Source organism: Bos javanicus, chromosome 1 (genome assembly GCF_032452875.1).
Source record: "Bos javanicus breed banteng chromosome 1, ARS-OSU_banteng_1.0, whole genome shotgun sequence".
NCBI lineage: Eukaryota > Metazoa > Chordata > Mammalia > Artiodactyla > Bovidae > Bos > Bos javanicus.
The window spans coordinates 7,327,048-7,352,900 of record NC_083868.1 but is presented as its reverse complement, the minus strand read 5'-3'; the positions used below and the strand labels follow the sequence as shown (position 1 = coordinate 7,352,900).

The window sequence follows — 25,853 nt, the reverse complement described above, 5'->3', positions numbered from 1 at the left end:
GCATCATTTTACTCCCTAAAAACCCTGAACACTAAGTATTTTTGGCTTTTTAAAAAGTTAAGAAAAACGTCTTAATTGTGGGCAGACTTGAAAATATTGTGATATATAGCATGGTCAGCCTGCTGAGAGCATGTGAGGATATCGAATATATCTTGAAATGCTCCCTTTCCTCATGTCCCTTTAGCATGATTGATCATGCTACCAGGACATAAAAACATCTTCAAATTTCCCACAGTTAAAAACTGCCAACAGGGACTTCCCTGGTGGTCCGGTGGTTAATACTTCGCCTTTCAGTGCGAGGGGGTGCAAATTCAGTCCCTGGTCAGGGAACTAGATCCCATATGCCTCGTGGCCAAAAAACCAAAACATAAAACAGAAGCAATCTTGCAACAAACTCAATAAAGGCTTTTTAAATGGTTCACATAAAAGAAAATCATTTAGAATATACAATGGATTACCTGGTTCTGACTTAGCTGGGTCTTTTTTTCTTAAAGTCATGATAAACCAAGAAGACACATATATTTGAACAATTTAAAAATGAATCTAGGGACTTTTCTGGTGGCCCAATAGTTAAGACTCCTCACTTCCAATGCAGGGGGCACAATTTCGATCCCTGGTCAGGGAACTAAGATTCTACATGCCAGGCATTGCAGCCACAAAGTTAAATAAATTAGTTTACAAAAAGCTTTTCGAAAAACAATGCCAATAAAAAAAGAAGTCATGAAAACCTTGCCCCTTTAATAAAAAGCATTTCATGTTGGCAAGCCAAGGGGGAAAACAGGCCTCTCGCCTCTTAAGAAAATTATTATTTGTAATTTTCAGTGTTCCTTTTAAACCATAGCAGCAAAGGGCATTTCTCCCTTTCCGTGACTTCTCTCATCTGTATCCTCTTTGGCATGCAAGCATGGAGTCCTAGAATTTTCTGGCTGTCACATAGGTGGCTATGCTGAATTCATTGTGCGGGTACCTCCATGTGGCAGCTTATGGGCTGAGCTGAATATAGTTTATGAGTGTTCAAAAGGGCAGGAAATAGGATGTGTTGAGTCTTAGGGCTTTCCAGTAGGCAAATCCTTTAACAGGGCACAGGTGATTTAATAGCAGCTTGGCAAGGGTACCCAGAGTAAATTGCTTTCATTACTCTTACTCTTACACCTGGTCATTTGCCAGTATAACAGGTGAAAATTGAGGAGGGGGTGGTGATTTCTAGGACTAGAGGAGCCAGGAATTCTCAATGCCTTTGGCGATGGCTTTATCTCCTGGGGTGAGTTGTATTGTAATACTCCTGGGCACTACTTTGCAATTTATTTCACTATAAAAAAGCATAATTGTTCCAACAGGCTGAGTTTATGCTGTGAATGTGTCCATAGGGCGGTGAGGAAAAATACTACATAATAGAATTATTGGATGAATTTCCATAGATTAGAACACAACAGATGTTCCACATAAAGGTTAATTTCATCCACATTTACTCTGAATTTTATTTCGTTTAGAAGATCTCTACTCAGAAGGCTTCATGACAAATAGGAAGGGTTATCTTATTTATCAGTCAGATTTTATAGAATTTTGTAGAACTTTCTAGAATTTTTTTGGCATCTTGGGTGAGACTGCTAAATATGACACCCAAAGAAATCAGTTTCCTTGAAGAATATAATGAGAGGCACAAGTAGTAAGGAATTCATTATTTCTCATTTACCAATATAAAATTAGTGAGATTGTAACCTAGTCAGACACATAGCATACATATTTAAGAATACTGTGAAGAGAAGGTTAGACAGAAGAGCCTGTATAACGATTAAGTGATCTTTCTCAGATACTGGGCTTCCCTGGGCTCAGATGGTAAAGAATGCAGGAGACCTGGGTTCGATCCCTGGGTTGGGAAGATCCCTGGAGAGGGGAATGGCAACTCCCTCCAGTATTCTTGAGAATCCTTGAGAATCTCAAGGACAGAGGAGCCTGGTGGGCTAGAGTCCTTGGGGTCGCAAAAGAGTCAGACACAACTGAGCGACTAACACTTTCTCAGATACTATGCAACATTTTTCTATTAAATAATTGAAAAGGGTGATTACAAACCTCTTTAAAAGAATATTAACTAGTTTTTCTCAAAGTAATGTGTTTAATAACATGCTGCTAATTAGAACTTAGAATTGCGAACTGAGGGAAAGCCAATTCTTTAAAAATAAATTCTAGAAAGAAGTCAGCATGTTGTGGTTAGAAAAACTTGTGTGCTGGCTATTGTCCTCCTCAAGGATGGGAGAAAAGCACAGACAGGAATCCTTGTTCTCTTTGCCTGCACATGTTGTAAGCATCGTTTTATTTGGGATTTGGTCTTTCATATGGTTGGTTAATTGTTGCAAGCATTATTTCCAGGCCAGCATCATTTCTTCAGTTTGGCTTCCTTTCTTTCTTTTTATTTTTTTCTCTTGGAGTATAGTTGATGTACAATGTTGTGTTAGTTTCAAGTGTACAACAAAGTGAATCAGTTATACACACGCATCTTATTTTTTTTAAGATTCTTTTCTCACAAAAGTCCTTGCAGACTACTGAATAGTGTTTCCTGTGCTATACAGTAAGCACTTATTAGTTATCTATTTTATGTATAGTGATGTATGTACGTTCATCCCAGTCTCACAATTTATTCCTCCCCCTATTCTCCCCTGGTAACCACAGGTTTCTTTTCTATTTCTGTGACTCTATATATTTATTTTTTTTGTAAGTAAGTTTATTGGACTCCTTTCTTGGAGGGCTCCTCCTCTCTACGAGTTGCATTTATGCCTCTGGGCATCAGGAATAGAAATCAAGGGGTGGTTGAAACACACAACCGAAATATTCTCTAAAGCAGAGTTTAAGATTCTTAGAATTATAGGGGACTTATTTTTCAGTGCATGGCAGGTAGCTGACCTGTCATGGGTCTCAGGGCTCTGGCCTGGGCCTGAGGGTGCCCTGGAATAACACTGGACGATGCCTGCGGCAGGGGGTGGGGGGGTTGGGTGGGGGCGGTTATTGGGCCACTTCTCCATTTGTAGTCAAATAGAATCAGCCAGTCCCTGTCCAGTGTGGATTGACAATGCCATTCTCCTGAAAAACCTCTTCCTCTAAAGATCACCAGGATAGCACAGTGGTTGGCAATTTATTCTGCTACAAGGAAATGGACTGATTTCTTTCTTTTTTTTTTGGTGAAGCCTCTGCCGCCTTGTCATGACTCCATGGAATCCATGCAGGTGTACAAGCAGCACTGCCAGATAGCAGAAGAATACCGCGAGGTGAAAAAGGAGATCGCCCTGCTGGAGGAAAGAAAGTAAGTAGTGTGCCGCCCCCGGGTACCCTCATCCTTGACCGCTGACTGCTGCTCATGGACGGTGGACGGTAGGGGAGGACAGGCTGAGCGTGGGGGCGAGAGGGAAGGAGACAGGTGGGCAGGAGAACTTTCTGTGGTTCAGGGTTCTGTGCCTTCATCTGTGATTCTAGGAGTGATACGAGCGGAACTGTGCTGGATGAAAGAGACCGGCCAGAGGAACCAGGGCAGTGTGTCCTACTCAAAACTTAACTTTTAACGAGCATTCTTTAATTCAGGAAATCAAAGATGCTAAAATACCGCCTGGAGCCACGTGGTGTTCCCTGAGAATGTGCTCAAAGGCCCAGGGCACTTTGTCTTAGGGTGGATTTTAATTAATGCTTGAATGCTGGCATGCCCACTTCAGGTAGAGAAGCCACTGGGATGGCTCCTTGGGATAAGGTAAATGTGTTAGTTGATTAACTGTATTTTATAGCTCAATAGTCCAGTAAGTTTTCTTTTTCTTTTTTTATCTTCACAGCTTCTATTGTCATTAAAGTTCTGCTGAAGGGAGTTAGGCAGTTTATTAATTAAAGCATTCTCACTTTACCTACTCATAACTTTATGCTTCTGAATTCTCCTCCTTTTTTTATATTAAACTTTTTGCTTCGTATTGGAGTATAGCCGATTAACAATGTTGTGAGAGTTTCAGGTGGACAGCAAAGGGACTCAGCCATACATGTATCCATTTTCTCGATTGCACTAAATTCTGCCGATATCAACTCGGTGATCCCCGTTCTTTCATCCTTTCAAAGCATCAGACACTTTTTTTTCATAGCTTTGGTCAGTGTGTACTTACACATTTATTAGGGAGATCTTTTGATGGATATTTGCATCTCCTGCTAAATGGCAAGTGTCCTAAAAAGGGAGGATAGTCAGGTGTTTCCCACCATCATTTTCCTGAAGCGCAATACATAGCGTGTAGATACTGAATCAAGTTTCGGTGAGTGAGTGACACATAATCCAAACATATTGTGAGTCTTTAAGTTTCTGCTCTTCTTCTTCCTACTGCAGTGATACATGGTATCACAACATATTTCTATTTATACTTATATAAAGCATAATTTTTAAATGACTCTAAGGGAAACATATTTTGTTTTGAGAGATTTATGAAGCTCTCGGGACCCTTTGAAGACTCCCCAGAATGGTAGTTGGACAGGATAATATGGTCGGGAGCAGCACTGGTTTTAGGGTCGGACATCATTTATGCTGAGACCAGTTGGCATGTTGCAAATATCTTCTTACTTCCTTGAAGTGAAGTGAAGTCACTCAGTTGTGTCCGACTCTTTGCGACCCCGTGGACTGTATCCCACCAGGCTCCTCTGTCCATGGGATTCTCCAGGCAAGAATACTGGAGTGGGTTGCCATTTCCTTCTCCAGGGGATCTTCCCAACCCAGGGATCGAACCCAGGTCTCCCACATTACAGGCAGATGCTTTAACCTCTGAGCCACCAGGGAAGCCCTCTTACTTCCTTACTTTCCTTCAAATATAAAGTCATACCTGGACTTTTGGCTATAGGGCATTGAAAGATGCTCATGAGGAGATGAGAAACACAACTTTTCCTTTGTATGTCTGAGACTTACTTTTTGGTCTAAAGAGTTTTCACAAATTGGTTGGAATGCTTTGATTGTACATTTGCATACAATCTGAGTCCTTCAAAAAGTGTCATAAAGAAACTGAAGATGCCTATCAATAATGTAACCAGAGATGAAGTTAAGGGAGGACTTGTATTATCAGTGGCTTATAAACGATCTTCCAGTTGGTGTGTATGTGTGTGTTAACTATGGTGTTGTGATAGGAAAAAAAGCCCCAGGTAAATTATGTATTTATTTGTAAATAATAAATATTTTAGACTGAAGTTATAGTGTTATTTAAATTAGCCGCATGTGTAGCTTTTTTGGGGGGGTGGCAATACAAGACTTTCCCACTAAATTATATGTTTTGTAAAGTGTATATTTTTATATGCTGCATCAAAAAATACAATAGGACAACATTATGAGATCTCATAATACCATATGAGAGTGATTCATTGCTCTCTTATTGAAGCATATTCTTGCTGTTTCTGCAAAACTCATCTTATTTCCTCTCTCAAGCCTATTTGGAAGGGTTTGGAGTTTTCTTGAAATCATGATGTTATCTTTTTTTTTCTCCCTAAGTAATTCACTAGATTTTAGACAAAGACCAGATTCTTTGATTATTTTTTTCCTTTCTTTTTGGTAAAGTCTCTCAAAGTCCTTTTTATTCATTCCAGTTTCTGCCATTTGGGATTGGGACTTGTTACTTCAAATCTTGGTCAGTGTAATATTCTAACTGGTTTCCCTGCCTGTGGTTTCACGTTGCTAGAGAAAAGGACATGAAGTTCTCCGCCTAGATTGTGAGATCTGCCTCAGTATGGTCTTAGTACCTCTGCAGAATGTTTTAGCTCATTCTCGCCTATTCACTTTTCCTGCCTCAGTGCCCTTGCTCACATCAGGCTCTGTCTAGAGTCTCCTTCGTTCCTCTTCATCTGTCCAAACGCTACCCTTGAAAAGAACTTAGCCTGTATCCCTCCCCAACCACCCCACCGCTTTTCCTGGGTGAAGAAAAACTTACTGGAATGATTCTTTGGGCACTTTTTGTAGGCTAGTGTTATCAGTAGTTACTCACTGACTGGGCTCAGATGGTAGAGAATCTGCCTGCAATGCAGGAGACATGAGTTTGATCCCTGTATCATGAAGATCCCCTGGAGAAGGAAATGGCAACCCACTCCAGTATTCTTGCTTGAGAAATCCCATGGACAGAGGAGCCTACAGTCGGCTACAGTTCATGGGTCACAGAGTCAGACACGACTGAGCGACTATCACTATTACTGAACTGTATGTCCTGTCTTTCTGATTCTGTCTAGCTCCCTGCAGAGCTCGATACCCTTTAACTTCTCTTTGTATCCCAGTCACTGAATAGGGAGTTGAGCATAGGATAAAATATGAGTTGGGGTGATTTACAGTGGCCGATTATAGGAGATCATTATATCCACCATGTAGCATTTTTTATTTGTAATTTGTATGGTCTGTATTTAAAATATGGAGTCAGTATCAGAAGTAAAGAATTGCTAAGATAAATTGTTAAAACTGGAAGTATGGTTATGTTTTATATTTGTAAAAAAATGAGCTTGATCCTACAAAGGCTTTGTGCGGTTCATGTTGTTTTTTTTTTAACACTTTACTGAAGTGGGCTTCCCTGGTGGCTCAGATGGTAATGCGTCTGCCACAAGGAAATGGCAAACCACTCCAGTACTCTTGCCTCGAAAATTCCATGGACTGAGGAGCCTGGTAGGTGGACACGACTGAGTGACTTCACTTTCATTTTACTGAAGTAGAAATTCATTTTGCAACAGATATTCTCCTAAATGGTCTTTGTGTTTAGGCAAGATTGTTGTTCAGTTGCCAAGTTGTGTCCGAATCTTTGTGACCCCATGGACGGCAGCATGCCAGGCTTCCTTGTCCTTCACTGTCTCCTGGAGTTTGGTCAAACTCATGTCCATTGATTTGGTGATGCTATTCAACCATCCCATCCTCTGTCGTCCCCTTCTCCTCCTGACCTCAATCTTCCCCAGCTTCAGGGTCTTTTGCAGTGAGTTGGCTCTTCACATCAGGTGGCCAAAGAATTGGAGCTTCAGCTTCAGCATCAGTTCTTCCAATGAATACTCTAATTTCCTTTAGGATTGACTGGCTTGATCTCCTTGCAGTCCAAGAGACTCTCAAGAGTCTTCTCCAACACCACAATTTGAAAACATCAATTGTTTGGCACTCAGCCTTCTTTATAGTTCAACTCTCACATTCATACATGACTACTGGAAAAACCATAGTTTTGACTAGATGGACCTTTGTTAGCAAAGTGGTGTCTCTGCTTTTTAATACACTGTCTAGGTTTGTCATAACTTTTCTTCCAAGGAGCAATTGTCTTTTAATTTTGTGGCTGCAGTGATTTTGGAGCCTGAGAAAATAAAATCTGTCATTATTTCCACTTTTCCCTCTTCTCTTTGCCATGAAGTGATGGAGCCGGATGCCATGATCTTAGTTTTTGGATTGTTGAATTTTAAGCCAGCTTTTTCATTCTCCTATTTCACCCTCATCAAGAGGCTCTTTAAAGGGAAAAAAAAAAAGTCTCTTTAGTTCCTCTTTACTCTCTGCCATTAGAGTAGTATCATCTGCATATCTGAGGTTGTTAATACTTAGTCAAAATAGAGTGGACCAAATGGATTTGACTGAAATAAATCAGCTCTTCATTTTTCAATCATTTGGATGAGCATTTCTTCCCTATATTTAATAAAATGTGACTGATTACGTTGCTTCTGGATATATCTATATCTATGACTGGATATATATACATCCAGAGAATGGATATATATGACTGAGTTCCTTTGCTGTCCACTGAAACTCTACGACATTGTTAATTGGCTATAACACCAGTACAAAATAAAGCGTTAAAAAAAAGAACAGCCACTGCGTTCAGCTGTGCAGTGAATGTTCCATACCACACTGAGAGGGGAACTGTCCATATTAACCCAGGTGTTTAAGAGAGAGTTTTTACATGTTGGAGCCATGTGGGCACAGGTTAAACTGAACTTCACTCTCGTCTCCAGAGGGGGTCTCCCTGGATCTAGTTTGAGAGACTTCACGGAGGGGAGAGAAGAGTTGATTATATATTATTTTAAATCTTGTCTGTTGGGTGGATAAAGAGAATCAAACATTTTCTAAGATTACAAACTCACAATAGGGTGAATTTAATTTAAAGAATAGTTTCTGGTTTATTGACCGGTGATATACAAACAGCTGCTTCTTACTTTCATTGGGAAGTTTTCTCTTCTCAGTTGAAAAAAAAAAGACAATTTTACTGAAAGCTTTAAAAATTTACCAATAATTCTGACAGCTTTGCAAAACTCTACTATCATTTTTGCCTATTTTTTCCTAACCCTTTTGTATGTGAATAAATATATTTATATAAGTACAAATATAGTAACATAACATATATATATATACTTTTTTCAATAAATATTATGAGCATTTTTATAGAACACATATAAATTTTGTGTACGGAATGGAAACTCATAGAAATGAGATTTTTTTTTTGTTGGGCTATAAACTTGAGTTGGTTATTTTGTTATTGTTTTCCTTTTGTTTCCTCTGTTTTTTTTTTTTTCCTTGCCATTTCCTTTGTTTTTTTCCTTGACATCCTGTGGGTTAATTGAACATATTTTAGGATTCCATTTTTATCTATTTTAGTATTTAAAAAAAATTTTTATTGTGGTATAGTTGATTTACAATAGCAAAGTAAGTCAGTTATACATATACATATATATATTCATATATATATATATACACACACATACATATATTCACTCTTTTTTAGATTCTTTCCCATATAGGTCACTACAGACTTATTGAGAAGTCTGTATAGTAGTATACTGTGCTATACAGTATTGGAGAAGGAAATGGCAACCCACTCCAGTGTTCTTGCCTGGAGAATCCCAGGGATGGGGAAGCCTGGTGGGCTACTGTCTATGGGGTCACGCAGAGTCAGACACAACTGAAGTGACTTAGCAGCAGCAGTGCTATACAGTAGATCCTTATTAGCTATCTATTTTTACATATAGTAATGTGTGTATGTCAACCCAAACTCCCATAGATATTTTATGACATTTGAAATTTATCACTGAATTGTTTGCATGCCTTAAATGTGTTTTTGGGAATTCCTTGTCAGTCCAGTGGTTAGGACTCTGCACTTCCACTTCAGGGGGCCTGGGTTCAATCCTTGTCAAGAAATTAAGATTCTGCAAGTCATTCGACACAGCAAAAAAAAAAAAAAAAAAAAAGAAAAGGTAGAGTTAAACTCTAATTAGTTCTAAAATTTAAACTTATAACAGTAAAGTTTGTAGTAAACTTAGTATTATTAAATACTAATGCTATGCTATGCTAAGTCACTTCATTCGTGTCCGACTCTGTGTGACCCCATAGATGGCAGCCCACCAGGCTCCCCCGTCCCTGGGATTCTCCAGGTAAGAACACTGGAGTGGGATGCCATTTCTTTCTCCAATGCATGAAAGTGAAAATTGAAAGTGAAGTTGCTCAGTCATGTCCAACCCTCAGCGACCCCATAGACTGCAGCCTTCCAGGCTCCTCCATCCATGGGATTTTCCAGGCAAGAGCACTGGAGTGGGGTGCCATTGCCTTCTCCGATTAAATACTAATAATACTATTATTAAATACGTATTTTTAAAATATGTTAAAAAATAATAAACTTAAATTTATAATAGTAAAGTTTGCTTTGTGTTTTATCTCATTCAGAGGAGAAACCACTTGTTGCTCTATGTAAGAAAAATTGTGTTAGGTGCTGTAGTGTTTAAAAGTTTGACTTAGAGGGGCTTCCCTGGTGGTGCAGTGGTTAAGACTCTGAGTTTCCACTCAATGCGGGGAGGATATGGTGAAGGTTAGATCCCTGGTCAGGGAACTAATATCCCACATGTTGTGGGGTGTGGCTAGGGTGGTGGTGGTGGGAAGATTGACTTAGAATATCAGGAAAAGAGGTAAACTCTTAGAAAATTTGGGTTGAAAAATGTTATGTAACAAAAGAAACAATTCAGGGGTTTTTTGGTAGACTCAGAGCTGTGCGACCATCATCACAATTTTAGAATATTTTCATCACCCCCAAAAACAAATCTGATGCACTGAGTAGTCAGTCCCCATTCCTCTTCCTCCTGCCAGCCACTGGCAACCACTCATCTACTTTCTGACTCTGTGTGTTTGCCTATTCTGGATATTTCAGAGAAATGGAATCATGCATTTCTCATTCAGAGACGTGGTATGTGGTCTTTTGTGACGGGCTTCTCTCACTTAGTGTAATATTTTCGAAGTTCATCTGTGTTGAGGCATGTGTCAGTGCAGGCAGACCTTGGAGGTATTGCAGGTTTGGTTCTAGACCATGGGCAGTAAAGTGAACATCGCACCAGAGAGTCACACAAATTCTTTGGTTTCCCAGTGAATATGAAAGAACCCGCCTGCAATGCAGGAGACCTGGGTTAGATCCCTGGGTTGGGAAAATCCCCTGGAAGAGGGAAAGTCTACCTACTCCAGTGATCTTGCCTGGAGAATTCCATGGACTGTAGAGTACATGGGGTCTCAAAGAGTCGGACTCGGCTGAGCAACTTTCACTTTCACCTCACTTTCATGTTTATACTATTAATCTATTAAGTATACTATGTAATCTATTAAATGTGTAGCAGCATTATGTCTAAAAAAGTACATGCGTGCATGCTAAGTTGCTTCAGTCGTGTCTGACTCTTCGTGACCCTATGGACTGTAGCCTGCCAGTCTGTCTGTGGGATTCTCCAGGCAAGAATACTGGAGTGGGTTGCCTTTCCCTTCTCCAGGGGATCTTCCTGACCCAGACACTGAACTCGCATCTCTTGCAGCTTATGCACCACAGGTGAATTCTTTACTGCTGAGCCCCCAGGGAAACCCAAAAAAGTACATATCTTAATATAAAAACACTTTATTGCTAATAAATGCTAACCTTCATAAAATAGTGGTCTTTTTACATAATAACATCAAAGATCATGGATCACAGGTTACCATTACAAATACAGTAATAATGAAAAAGCTTGAAATATTTTGAGAATTTCCAAAATGTAATAGAGAGACACAAAATGAGCAAATGTTAGAAAAAAAAAGAAAAGCAAAATACAGTATCTGTGAAGCACAATAAAGCAAAGTGCAATAAAATGAGATACAACTGTGTTTTATTTCTTTTTATTGTCAAATAATGTTCCACTGTATGGTTATACCACGTTCATTTATCCATTTGTCAGTTGATGGACCTTTGGATTCTTTGAAGTTTTTGGCTATTATGAATAATGCTGCTACAAACATTCATGTAAAAGTGTTTGTGGGTATGTATCTTTTCCGTTCACTTTTACTAGGAGGAGAATTGCTGGGTCCTGTGATAGTCCCACGTGTAACCTTCTGAAGTGAAAGTCACTTAGTCGTGTCCAACTCTTTGTGGCCCCATGGACTATACAGTCTGTGGAATTCTCCAGGCCAGAATACTGGAGTGGGTAGCCTTTCCCTTCCCCAGGGGATCTTCCCAACTCAGAGGTTGAATCCAGGTCTCCGGCATTGCAGGAGGATTCTTTACCAGCTGAGCCACAAGGGAAGCCCCATAACCTTCTGAGGGGCTGCCAGACTGTTTCTGAAATGGCTACACCATTTTATATTCCCATTAGAAACGTATGAACGATCCAATTTCTCCACATCTTTGCCAACGCTTATTATGTCTTTTTGGTTATAGTCATGCTACTGCTGCTGCTAAGTCGCTTCATACTGCTGCTGCTACGCCATACGGCTGCCACCAGGCTGTCTTCTCAAGGCAAGAACACTGCAGTGCCAGCCATTTCTTTCTCCAATGCATGAGAGTGAAAAGTGAAAGTGAAGTTGCTCAGCCGTGTCCGACTCCTAGTGACCCCATGGACGGCAGCCTACCAGGCTCCTCTATCCATGGGATTTTCCAGGCAAGAGTACTGGAGTGGGGTGCCATTGCCTTCTCCGTATAGTCATACTAGTGGCTATAAAATGATGTTTCTTTGTGGTTTTGATTTACACTTCCCTGATAGCTAAAAATGTTGAACATCTTTTCATGTGCTTTGTGACATTTCTATGACGTCTTGGAGAAATGTCTATTTGGATCCTTTGCCCACTTTTAAATTGAGTTGTCTTTTTATTATTGAGTTAAAAAAAAAGGATATATAATTTTAATGGCAAAACTTTAGAAAAGGGTTTTCATAGGGGGAATACCACAATTAACATCTGATCAGCAGTTCTTGTCTTTTTTTTTTTTTTGCTGCTCTGCATGGCATGTGGGATCTTAGTTCCCCAACCAGAGATCAAACCCACACCCCTTGCATTGGAAGTGCAGTGTCTTAACTGCTGGATCACCAAGGAAGTCCCTTCACATCTTTTTAAAGTGTTTAAAATGATGCTTGAGGGAGCAATATCTCACTTGAGGAGAATATATTGGGATGGAGGAAAATGGAGTGTAAGCAATTTGTAAAGTCAGTTTAGAAACAGCCCTATTTTGATTTGTTTTTAGTTATGGTATTTAATTTGTTTTGAAATTTCCAGCAGCAAGAGGTTTTTCTATCTCACCAGAAACATTCATTTCTTTGTGATATTCCTGTGTTACATTTTGGAACTCAGAGGTTTTTAACCTGTGTTCTGGGGAAACTCTCAAAGACGGGACAAAGAGGGTGAGGGGCAGGGAAGGGCCAGATGGTGGAAGTTCAGTTTTATGTGTTTCACTTGCTTGACTTCAGGGAAGTTTTCTTCCCACAGTACCACAGTTAGCAAACGTTGAAAACCAAACCTCGCTTTTTTTCATTCCCAGCATATTTTCCTGAAATATTTACACAGCCCTCAGAAAGTAGGTTTTCAGGGTTATAAAGAAACAGTGAATGAGGATATTTCTCCACAAGTGTTTGCAGGGTATGTAGTAATGAGGGAACGAAATCTGACCCTCTTTCCTAAGATGTCTAATACAGATAAGATGGTTTTTGGTAAGTTGTAGGATTTGTGTTCGTTTTCCAACAGGGGAGATACACTTCTGAGACTAACTAAGCAATCGAGAATGGAGGACAGGGCTTGGTTTGCAATAGGATTTCAACAAATATATGTTGCGTGAATGAGTAGAAGGGCCAAACAAGTGTCTTGACTCTTCACTTTGCTCCAAGAGGCAGAGATGTGGTCAAGGGGATTCTTTCATTTTAGGACTGAGCTTTATGTGAAATCCCAGTATCCCAGATTTCATCAGACTACGAGGTTACACTTTCCACTGGTGCCCCAGTCATAAAGATTTGGGCCTTTAAAGAATCCTCCTACAAACGCAGGAGATGCAGGAGATGTGGGATCAATCCCTGGGTCAGGAAGACACCCTTGGAGAAGGAAATGGCAACCCACTCCAGTCGCACTCTTGCCTGGGAAATCCCATGGACAGAGGCACCTGGCAGGCTACAGTCCATGGGATTGAAGAGAATCCAACTGGACTTAGATACTCAACAGCAAAGTGCACATATCTTTCGAGAATCACTAACAGTGCAGTCTAAATCTTTATTTAAACTAAAAGTCTCCCCATGATAGAGATAGTATTGTATTACTTTATTATCTAAAATTAATACTTTAGCTCCTAGGGGCTAACCTGCCAGGATTTTCTTTTCCAAATAAAAATGTTTAGTCAGCTTTGAAAGTTCGAAGAGCCATAGTAGTGGTCTTCACAGAAGCAGAGAAATATTTGTCCTAATGATGAATCTATTTCCAACCTCCTATAAGATAAAGAATATCCTTCATTTTGGAATTACTTTACAGAAAGTCTTCAAGTTTTTCCTACCAACTCACTAGGATTTCCCCTTTTCCTATTTGTTTTAGCAAATAAAACCTTTGCCAAGCATGCAGCTTAGGATGGAGACAATAGATGATCTCTGGTGCAGCCAAGGTTATGACCTTTTCACTGTTGAGGTACCTCATGTGGAAAACTGTGTTACAGGTTCTTGACATCAGAAATAAGATTCCTGTGATGATGGTCTTCTGCACCTTTATCAAACTCTTTTGAAGGGAATGATAGAAATGATAAATAAGAAATCAAAGCAAGACCCTATCTAGTCAACTATACATATTGACTTGTTCTTCAGATCATCTATTTATGATTATCTTTGTAGCTTGATGTGCCAGGATTTAATTATGAATTGCTAATGGATGAACATCAATTTGTCTATATAAATGGGAGACCTGGGTTCGATCCCTGGGTTGGGAAGATCCCCTGGCAGAAGGCATGGCAACCCACTTCAGTATTCTTACCGGCAGAATCCCCATGGACAGAGGAACCTGGCGGGCTACAGTCTATGGGGTCACAAAGAGTCAGACATGACTGAGCGACTAAGCACAGCACAGCACAATGGATGAGCATCAACTTGTCTATATAACTAGGTCTTGGACAGGAGGTAACAGATGTTTTGACAGTATTCATTAAATAGATGTATAACTGCTTATCAAATACATGAAACTAATTTAGAAATCTATCAATCGAGTCTTCTTGATTCCAGTAAGGAATAAATTATTATTGACTTTCTCCGACTCAAGAAGATTGGATTAGACAATCACGACCATTCCTTTTAGTTGTAAAATCTGTGATTTTGTGATTTATTTTCCCTACCAGTTAAAACTGGTAATGAATGTCCTCAGGAGTTTTAAACAAGATCAGATATGGAACCTGGACAGTAGCCACTGTTTGTGTGACACAGTTAATTTGAAGAGATGAAAAGAACAGGAATAGATCTGATGGGTGAGGGATTTGAAGGCATGTCTCTTTTTACTTACATAAGTTTTACCAATCAATTTCTTTAAGAAATTTCTTCAGGACTTCCCTGGTGGCTCAGATGGTAAAGCGTCTACCTACAATGCAGGAGACCCGGGTTCAATCCCTGGGTTGGGAAGATCTCCTGGAGAAGGAAATGGCAACCCACTCCAGTATTCTTGCCTGGAAAATCCCATGGACGGGGGAGCCTGGTAAGCTACAGTCCATGGGGTTGCAAAGAGTCGGACACGACTGAGCGACTTCACTTCACTTTCTTTAAGATAGTTACATTAGAAACTATGTGTGCATGCTCAGTTGCTTCAGATGTATCTGACTCTGTGACGCTATGGACTGTAGCCCTCCAGACTCCTCTGTTCATGAGATTCTCCAGGCAAAAATACTGGAGTGGGTTGCCATGCCCTCCTTCAGGATATCTTCCCAACCCAGGGATCAAACCCACATCTCCTGCGTTGCAGGTGGATTCTTTACTGCTGAGCCAACGGGAAGCCCATAAGAAACTTAACTAACATTTAATTATTAACGTTTATTGCTTAAGTTAAGTTTAGAGGCAAGAACCTCAAACATTTAATCAGAAGAATAGGTTCGATTCACATCTGTTTCTTAATAGGTGTGTGACTTTTCCCAATTAGATTAAGTACTTTGAGTTTCTATTTATTTTTAAAACATGTGTTGACCCTGAGGTACCTTATTCTCCAATTATATTTAATCAACAAGTATTTTCTTGCAGACTTTATATTTTTTTCCCCCTCTTTGGCCTCACTGAATCTGATCAGGGATCAAACCCATGCCTCCTGCAGTGGAAATGTGAAGTCCTAATCACTGGATTGCTGGGGAATTCCCTATACTCTTTTTTCAAACCATTTTTAAAAACCATTTTAAACCATTTAAGTATAGTTGATTTACAATTCTAGGTTAGTTTCAGGTGTACAGAAAAATTATTCAGTTATGTATATATACACATATAAATTATTTTTCAAGTTCTTTTCCATTATAGGTTATTATAAGATTTGAGTATGGTTCCCTGTGCTCTACAGTAGGTCCTTGGTATTTATCTATTTTATATATTGTAGTGTGTATATGTTAATCCCAAACTTCTAATTTGTCTTTGGGAGCCTTTGTGTTCTAAACACCATGGAAGATTCAAAGATCAATTAGAGCCCAAAGGAACTTTGTGTGTATGCGTATCAGTGTTCAGGTTATCTTCCCTTTGTCCCTGTTGGGGTGTTTCTTTCCAATGCCTGGTTTTGCTCAGTGGTCACCAAATTGGGTACACAAGGTAGTCCATTGAATGCAGGAAGAAAATACTAGAACTTCTATTCTTATTTGCTTTTTTGCCCTTTTTCTAAGGCAACTTTATTTTGACAGTTTCAAATTTATAGAAAAGTTGCAAAAATGATATAAAGAACCCCCATATTTCCTTTATTGCATTGACTAGTTATTAAAGGAGAAGGCAATGGCACCCCACTCCAGTACTCTTGCCTGGAAAATCCCATGGACGGAGGAGCCTGGTGGGTTGCAGTCCCTGGGGTCGCTAGGAGTCAGACATGACTGAGCGACTTCACTTTTACTTTTCACTTGTATGCATTGGAGAAGGAAACGGCAACCCACTCCAGTGTTCTTGCCTGGAGAATCCCAGGGATGGGGAGCCTGGTGAACTGCCGTCTATGGGGTCGCACAGAATCGGACACGACTGAGGTGACTTAGCAGCAGTTATTAAAAATTTCCCCAGTTGTGCTTTATTCTCCCTCTCCCAAAAGCTGCACACTGCTGGGGTTCTTTCTCTCTTAGAGAGGTAGGATATGTATCTATCTATATCACATGTATATATACAGATAAATAGTGAAAAGTGAAAGTGAAGTTGATCAGTCGTGTCCGACTCTTTGCGACCCCATGGACTGTAGCCCACCAGGCTCCTCCATCCATGGAATTTTCTAGGCAAGAGTATTGGAGTGGGTTGCCATTTCCTTCTCCAGGGGATCTTCCTGACCTGGGGATCAAACCTGGGCCTCCCGCAGTGCGAGCAGACGCTTTACCGTCTGAACCACCAAGGAATCCCATATATATACAGATATATATGTGTATGTCAATCAGTATCTGTATCTCTATTATGCTCCTTTGTCCTAAATACTTCAGTGATGTTTTCTAAGGACAAGGACATCCTGTCACTTGACCTCAGTACCATAATTAAAATTAAGAAATTTAGCATTGACACAGTACTGTTATCTAATTCATAGCCTGTATTTAAATTGCATCCCCTAGTGGCTCAACTGTAAAGAACCCATCTGCAAATGCAGGAGACATGGGTTTGATTCTTGAGTCTGGAAGATACCCCGGAGAAGGAAATGGCTACCCATTTTGGTATTTTTGCCTGGGAAATCCCATGGACAGAGAAGACTGGTGGGCTACAGTCCTTGGGTCACAAAAAGTTGTACATGACTTAGCGACTAAACAACAGCAACAACAAATTGCATCGCTTTCCCTATAATGTCCTTCAGAGCTTTTTTTTCCCAGTCCAGAATTGCATATTGATTTCTCTTTAGTTTTTTAACATGTGAAAGAGTTGTTTTTAACATTTTGAAGGGTACAGGCTAGCTATTTTTTTTAGCATTTCCCTCAATTTGAGGTTGTCTGGTATTTGCATTTTTTGGAAGGAATACCCAGGTGGTGCTAGTGGTAAAGAATCTGCTTGCTAATGCAGGAGATGAGATGTGGGTTCAGTCCCTGGATGGGGAAGATCCCCTGGAGGAGCATGATAACCCACTCCAGTATTCTTGCTTGGAGAATCCCATGGACAGAGGAGCATGCACGGCCGCAGTCCATAGTGTCACAAAGAGTCAGCCACGGCTGAAGCGACTCAGCACAGCATGCACACACCACAGAAAAGATGTAGGGTCTTTTGTGATGTATGCAACATCTACTGATCTCGTTACTAGAAATGTCAAGTTTGATCACTTGGTTCAAGTGATGTTCCAGGTCTCTGCACTTTTTCCTACAGAGGAGGAAGAAATGTGACATACCCTTATATGGAGGTAAAGGAGAATTCAGTTAAATCTAGTTTAGGATTAACCGACACATATAAGGGGAGTGGACCTGTTTTGGGTTGTCATGTTTATTAATGGATTCCTAGGTGGCGCTAGTGGTAAAGAATCCGCCTGCCAGTGCCGGAGATGCAAGAGATTCGGGCTCAGTCTCTGGATTGGGAAGATCCCCTGCAATAGAAAATGGCAACCCACTCCAGGATTCTTACCTAGGAAATCCCATGGAGGGAGGAGCCTGGCAGGCTACAGTCCATGGGATCGTGTGCCCCCCACCCCAATTTATTAAATCTAAACATGGACTGCTGCTGCTGCTGCTGCTGCTAAGTCACTTCAGTCGTGTCTGACTCTGTGCGATCCCATAGATGGAAGCCTACCAGGCTCCCCCATCCTTGGGATTCTCCAGGCAAGATCACTGGAGTGGGTTGCCATTTCCTTCTCCAATGCATCAAAGTGAAAAGTGAAAGTGAAGTCGCTCAGCCATGTCCAACTCTTAGCAACCCCATGGACTGCAGCCTACCAGGTTCCACTGCCCATGGGATTTTCCAGGCAACAGTACTGGAGTGGGGTGCCATTGCCTTCTCCTCCTTATTATGTGTATTTATATAAATGAATTACTTACAAATATTTATTGAAAACTGATTTTGTTTAAGGCGTTATCACCACAGGCTCCCTCCAATAACCTTAGCCTACTTCCTGAATTCTCAAGTCAGACTCCCACCAAATGTGGATACATCGTTTTGTAGTTAAAGTGACAAGATATACATAAGGACTAGAGAAAGACATGGAAAATAAAACCTGCAGGAAGCAACTGAAATTTCTTAGTTCGAAAAAACTTAGTCAAGGTTTGTTAAACTCAGAAAACAAAAGAAGTAATATCTGAACTTGGAGGACAAAACTTGTTAATAGATAAGGGACAAACTATAGTCCCCCTACCCTTAAGACAGTAGCATCTTAAGTTGTAAACAAATTTTTCTGCTTTTTTCTCCAAAATAGTGGTAACATTTACAGTTAGTTGAACTCTTTAAAGGATCACCTTTCTGACTGTTGATGGACTTATTGAGCTTTTCGAAAGTGTATTTTAAGTATTTGGGATATACCTAATAGAGGTGCTGGGATAAAATAAAGGCAGCAAACATTTGTGAACCTAGAAAAATGACCCTAAGTCACTGGAGAAGCAGAGATGGGTCCGATTTAGCAGAGCGGAATGATATATTCGGCTTCCAGTATGCTGTTGCTGTGTAATTTAATTTGTTTCATTACGTTTTGTGCTTCTGCCTCACCTGCCCCGTGCATCTTCAGAAAGGAGCTCATTGCCAAGCTGGATCAGGCAGAAAAGGAGAAGCTGGATGCCGCTCAGCTGGCTCGGGAATTCGAGGCACTGACGGAGGAGAATCGGACACTGAAGCTGGCCCAGTCCCAGTGTGTAGAACAACTGGAGAAACTGAGAATACAGTATCAGAAGAGACAGGGCTCGTCCTAACTCGACATGATTGAGTGTGAGCATAAGAGGTTGGTGACTGCTGTGCACTGGCCAAAAGATTTTTTATTTTAAAGGGATAGCGAGTAAAATCTGTTGCTTCTCCTTATTACACACACGGCCAAGGTCTACACTAATGAATTGCATGCTTGCCAGTCTAGTTGGACAGAAGGGCTATTTTCTTTTAAATAAGATAATGAAAACAAATCTTTACCAGATGTTTTTAGAGATCATAATTCGTTTCAAAACATTTTTTTTTCCTTATTTAGCAAGGTATGATCATACTGTATATATCTGGGTAGAAAATGATAAAGAACATTGACTGTTTCTACTAAGAATCACGAGCAGAATTCAGCCATGAAACAGACTAGTAAGATGCTCACTGTAGTTTCACATCGGAGTATTTTTAAATTTCATGTCTTTAATATTTCAACTGTGCTCCAGTGTGAACTGTCAGAAACTTCACTGCATATATTTATGTTCACCATTAGGTTTAATCCCTCAATGATTGATTGCACTAAGAATATATTGTTGCATATCATAAAAGCTTTCTCATGAAAATATTAGCAGCAAGCATGTTTGTGTGAGTGCACATTCACAGTGCTAACTTGCTGTTGTAAGGAAAAACTGATAAAGGTGCATTTTCTTCATGCCACGTTACCTCCTGGTAAACATTTCTGCCTTTGCTTGTGTGTGTTCTGGGGGAAACAGACATTACTTTGGTGAGTTCCCATGTAAACATCAGTAAAATTCTAACTACCCCTCTGTTTTGGGTTTAAGGAGATGTTTTGGGTCAATGATGACTAATAAGAATACATGAGTAAATTCAGGATTAATATGATCTTCCCTTGTTCTATCACAATGTTTCCCCAAATTGATCTCTTTCTTTTATGTCCATTTCTATTCTTGTAACTTCTTTTTCATTAAACATGGATCAAAATTCTCCAGTCTGTATTTTGTTCCTTTTTTTAACCTTAATGTATGCTAAAAGTTGGCATAAGGTAACCCTAGTCAGAATTTGCTCTTAGTTGTATTTGCAAGTGCCAAAAAAGCAGTGAAGTCTCTTTTCTTGATAAGATTGTGGTTTCTTATATAAATAATTTAGAGCTCTATCCTGGAATGATGCATTAATGTCTTAAAGTATTTGCTCAGAAAACATAAAACAGAATAACTGATTAAAGCACTACGATGGCCTGGGGTAGACCAGTTGTTATTAACTGGGGTTGATGCCCTCAAGGGACATTTGGCAAATTCTGGTTATTGTCATGACTAGAATGAGGAGTGCTACTTGCATTTAGAGAGGAGAGGCCAGGGATGCTGCTGGACATCCCGCCATGCACAGGACATCACAACAATGAAGAATTGTTTGGCCCAGGCTTCCTTTATGGCTCAACTGGTAAAGAATCCACCTGCAATGTGGGAGACCTGGGTTTGATCCCTGGGTTGGGAAGATCCCCTGGAGAAGGGAAAGGCTACCCACTCCAGTATTCTGGCCTGGAGAATTCCATGGACTGTATTCCATGGAGTCACAAAGAGTCAGACATGACTGAGCGACTTTCACTTGCACTTGTGCTTCCCTCGTAGCTCAGTTGGTAAAGAATCTGCCTGCAATGCAGGAAACTCCGGTTCGATTCCTGGGTTGGGAAGATCTCCTGGAGAAGGGATAGGCTACCCACTCCAGTATTCTTGGGCTTCCCTTGTGGCTCAGCTGGTAAAGAAGCCACCTGCAATGTGGGAGTCCTGGGTTCAATCCCTGGGTTGGGAAGATCCCCTGGAGAAGGGAAAGGCTACCCACTCCAGTATTCTGGCCTGGAGAATTCCATGGACTGTATAGTCCATGGGGTTGCAAAGAGTCGGACACGACTGAGTGACTTTCACTTTCAATGTGCCAATGGTGCTGAGGTCCATGTACCTTAGACTAATCACTGGACGGTTGGGCAAATGCCAAGGGGAAACATGATGCAGGGCCATGGGTTTCTTGTCCTGTGCTGTGTTTTCATAAGGTCCTTAGCATCCTCAGCCCCAGCCTTCTCATTTGTAAGATGAAGCTTTTTGACGGATCTCAAATTTGAAATGTTATGCGAGCCTATTCACCCTTAGGCTGCTTTGTAGAGTGCAGAGTACTCAGCTTGGAGCTCTGTGATGACCTAGGTGGGTGGGATGGGGACAGAGTGGGAGGGAGGTCCAAGAAGGAGGGGATGTATGTATACATATGGCTGATCTGCTTTGTTATACAGCAGAAACCCACATTGTAAGGGAGCTATACCCCAATTAAAACAACAGCAAAAATAAAATGCCAAAGATAGCAAAAGCAAAACAAAAAAACAGCAACAAAACAAACATTTAACCAAAGGTGAAAGTCCCTATTATCCTGTTAGAATCTTCTTTTTTCAGTAACCTCAAGACATGAATACTAATATAGAGGAGGATTTGTTCACTAAATTTATATGTTTCTAAGGTTAATGGAATGGATCAATGGTAAGTTACTGATCTTTATATACAAGGATTAGTTTTTGTTCACTGCCCACCTGAAGAAGGTTACACGTATTTACAGAATTCAAGCAGTCATGGCACCTTATAGAAAACGGCAGGGGGGGAGCAGGGAAATGAAGTTCCAAAATCTCTCCACTCTACTAGAATGAAAATAATCTTACAGGGTCAAAGTACTTGAACACGCTTGTTATTATGTTAAGGAGATACTAAGTAAATAATTTTCATATCTCTGCATATCTAAATAGTTTTCATATCAGTCTCAGCCTGAAATTTTACTATATTCCCAAAAGGTATCTATTCATGACTCAAAAGCCAGCATCTCTCTAGGTTTGTGTGTATGTGTTTTAATATTTTTTAAATTGAAGTATAGTTGATTTTTAACAGTGTCATGTTAGTTTCAGGTATACAACACAGTGAGTCGTTATAGGAGTGTGAGTTTTAAGCAGATTTTATTATTTAAGATATGGAAACAAGATTTCTCTGGTGGTCCAGTGGTTAAGAATCCGCCTGCCAGTGCAGGGGACACAGGTCTGATCCCTGGTCCGGGAAGATTCCACATGCCACAGGGCGACTAGGCCAGTGCGTCGTAACTCCCGAGCCTGCGTGAGTCCTAGAGCCTGTGAGCCACCACTACCGAGCCACACGCTCTGGACCCTGTGCTCGGCAGTAAGAGAAGCCACCTCAGTGAGAAGCCCATGTACCACAACCAGAGAGTGGCCCCTGCTCACTGCAACTAGAGAAAGCCCACATGCAGCAACGAAGACCCAGCACAACCGTAAATGGAAATAGATAAAATTAAGGAAAAAAATATGCAAGCATCATCTATTTCTGTAGCGTTGCCAGGGAAATCTAAAGGCAAAATTTCTCTTTGTCATTTTCGTTTTTTCATTCATTTGACAATTCCCGCCCCCCCAATCTTATTTACATTGCTTATCATCTATATAACACAGAATCATTTAAGAGTTTTCTCTCTTCAAATATATTTGCAATGTTCTTGTGATTAGCAGTAATGAAAAGTTTATAGAGCATTAAAAATGAGCACAGAGGTTCTGTTAGTATTAAAATGAAGGTACTTGAATGCAAGAAAAATGTAACCCACATTATACTCTGTAATTGCTCTGCTAAAGAATTGGCTGTTTGTGAGCCATCCGGTTTGTGTAGACATGAGAAGAATGTGGTTACGGGTGACTGAAGGTCCAATCTCTAGTCACCGGTGTTGGTATCTCTGTCACTCTGGTGCCTGAGTTGGGATGTGTTATTAACTCGGTACAAACAAGGAACTAAGAGGGATCTGAAATTCAGTTCCACAGAAGTTTACTATTTATTTACCAAGTGCAAGGCAGAGTAGCCACAATAGGAACCCCAAAGTGAATGACTCAATGCCAGCCTTCCACCCCTTGAGGAGCGGCTGTCTTCCCAGAGGGTATATCGAGGGCGTTAGTGAGAAATGAAATTGGGAAGTTCCACTGGGCCCTGTTTGTGGGAGGGTTTCGACAAAACAAACACTTTCAGAAGGGAGTGAGTGATCAGGGCTGGATTTGAAGATAATGAATATGGTTGCAGGGCACAGACTGCGTGGAACTAGAGACACAAGGAATTGTTGGGAGGTCAGTAGGGAGGGTGTGTGGCGGCAACAGCAGGGATGGAGCACAGACTAGGAGCATTGGGACAGACATGGTGAGAAGGGGAATCCAGGTGCCTTGGGATGGAAGGCCTGTGTCGCTGAAGGTGAAGAGAAGTGACATTTGATGAGCCCCTTCCATGCCAGACAATCCAGGTTCATCACACTGGCTATATTATTTCTCAGAACAGCCTGAGAGGTAGCCATAATTATCCCCATTCTCCAAAGCCAGAAATAAGGACCCAGAATTTGCACAGTGTTCAGTGTTCACCAGGGCTGGGATTCAAATGAAAACTGACTTCTTCCCTCCCTCTCGCCACTCGTTCCTTCACTCCTTCCCTTCCCTTTTCCTTCCTTCTTTGTTTCTTTTTCTCTCCCTTTCTTTCCTCCTTTCCTTCTCTCTTTCATTGAGTCCTTGTACTTTGCCAGGCATTCTGAAAAGTGCCAGAGATACACAGTGAACTACAGAAATGTGGGTCCAGTACTCAAGGAACCCTTAGTCTAGTAAAAGAGGTAACCATTTACTTAAATACCTACTCATGCATGCGTGTGCCCTAAGTCACTTCTGTTGCATCCGACTCTTTGTAACTCCATGGACTGTAGCACCCACAAGGCTCCTCTATCCATTCCATGGGATTCTCCAGGAAAGAATGCTGGAGTGGGCTGCCAACCCAGGGATTGAATCTGAGTCTCCTGCATTGGCAGGTGGGTTCTTTACCTCTACTGCCACCTAGGAAGCCCCCCAAATACTTAGCCTGGGTAGTCTTAAATCTATCCCCAAATTCCCTCATTAGGTAGAACCTAATTGTCCTCCCCTTGAATGTGGACTGCAAGGAGATCCAACCAGTCCATCCTAAAGGATATCAGTCCTGGGTGTTCATTGGAAGGACTGATGATGAAGCTGAAACTCCAGTACTTCGGGCACCTGATGCGAAGAACCGACTCATTTGAAAAGACCCTGATGCTGGGAAAAATTGAAGGCAGGAGGAGAAGGGGACAACAGAGAACGAGATGGTTGGATGGCATCACCGATGCAATGGACATGAGTTTGAGTAAGCCCCGGGAGTTGGTGATGGACAGGGGAGCCTGGCATGCTGCAGTCCATGGGGTCACAAAGAGTCGGACATGACTGAGCGACTGAACTGAGTGTGGGATGGACTTAATGACTTGTTGCTAACAAAGAGAATAAAGCAGAAGTGGCAGTATGTGTCCTCTACTCGAGGTCATGAAGACACACGGCTTCCTTCTCATCTGCTCTGTCTTGATCGGGAGCACTAGGCAAGCTGGCTGCCTGGTTCTGAAGAGACTTGGGAAGCTCGTGGTGAGGCACACGTGATAAAAAGCAGGCCACACGGAAGTAGGTCCTCCAGTTCCCGGCGAGACTGCAAATGGCAGCAGCCTGGCTGACCTCTTGCCTGCAGCCTCATGAGAGACTCTGAGCCAGAATCAGCCGCCAAGCTGCTCCTGTTTCTTGAATCTCAGGATCTTGGAGATGATAATGTTGTTTTAAGCCATGGGGTCTTAGGGTGATATGTTATGCAGCAATGGATAAAAAACTACAGCAAATAAATGAGGTAAGTGCCAACCAGAAAAAAAATATATAGTCTATGAGTTCATATGGGCTTCACAGATGGTGGTAAAGAACCTGCCTGCCAAAGCAGGAGACATGAGACTTGGGTTCGATCCCAGGGTTGGGAAGATCCCCTGGAGGAAGACATGGCAACCCACTCCAGTATTGTTGCCTGGAGAATCCCATGGACAGAGGAAATTGGCAGGCTACAGTCCATGGGGTCACAGAAGAGTTGGCCGTGACTGAAACTCCAGTACTTTGGCCACCTCATGCGAAGAGTTGACTCATTGGAAAAGACTCTGATGCTGGGAGGGATTGGGGGCAGGAGGAGAAGGGGACGACAGAGGATGAGATGGCTGGATGGCATCACTGACTTGATGGACGTGAGTCTGAGTGAACTCCAGGAGTTGGCGATGGACAGGGAGGCCTGGCATGCTGTGATTCATGGGGTCACAAAGAGTCGGACACGACTGAGAGACTGAACTGAACTGAACTGAAGCAACTTAGAAGGCACATACACATGAGTTCATGTAAGAAAAAGAATCTAATCGAGATAGGAGTCTGGGATGCTTTCCTTAAGCTGGGACTACTGAGCTAAGATCTGGTGGATGAGTAAGAGCTGGAGAGGCAAAGAAAGCAGGAGGGGGAAGGAGTCCAGATGGAGTGAAACACGAGCAAAGGCCCTCTGGCATGTTCAAAGACTTGCATGGAGGCTCGTGTAGCTGAGCATGGGGAAGTATACAGAGTCTGGGATGAGATGATGTTGCAGAATAACGCGGGACCTTGACGTTCACATTAAGAATTTTGGCTGAAATCCTAAAAACAGTAGGGAACAATGAAGACTTTAAAGCACAGGGGTAACATGTTAACACATTATCTTCTAGAGAAACATGTTTTATGAGTTTTCTTTGTTAAGTTACTTCATTTT

General features: G+C 41.3%; 1 protein-coding gene across 1 annotated transcript in view; it reads left to right on the top strand.

Annotated features, from left to right (window-relative positions):
• MAP3K7CL (MAP3K7 C-terminal like) overlaps window positions 1–20,184 on the top strand; it is a 48,055-nt gene extending 27,871 nt beyond the window's left edge. The window contains exons 5-6 of the mRNA XM_061421213.1: window positions 3,180–3,295; window positions 19,064–20,184. Of these exons, the coding sequence (XP_061277197.1) occupies window positions 3,180–3,295; window positions 19,064–19,244 (297 nt within the window). The 3' untranslated portion in view covers window positions 19,245–20,184. The remainder of the gene's footprint in view (window positions 1–3,179; window positions 3,296–19,063) is intronic.
• The last annotated feature ends 5,669 nt before the right edge of the window (window positions 20,185–25,853 follow it).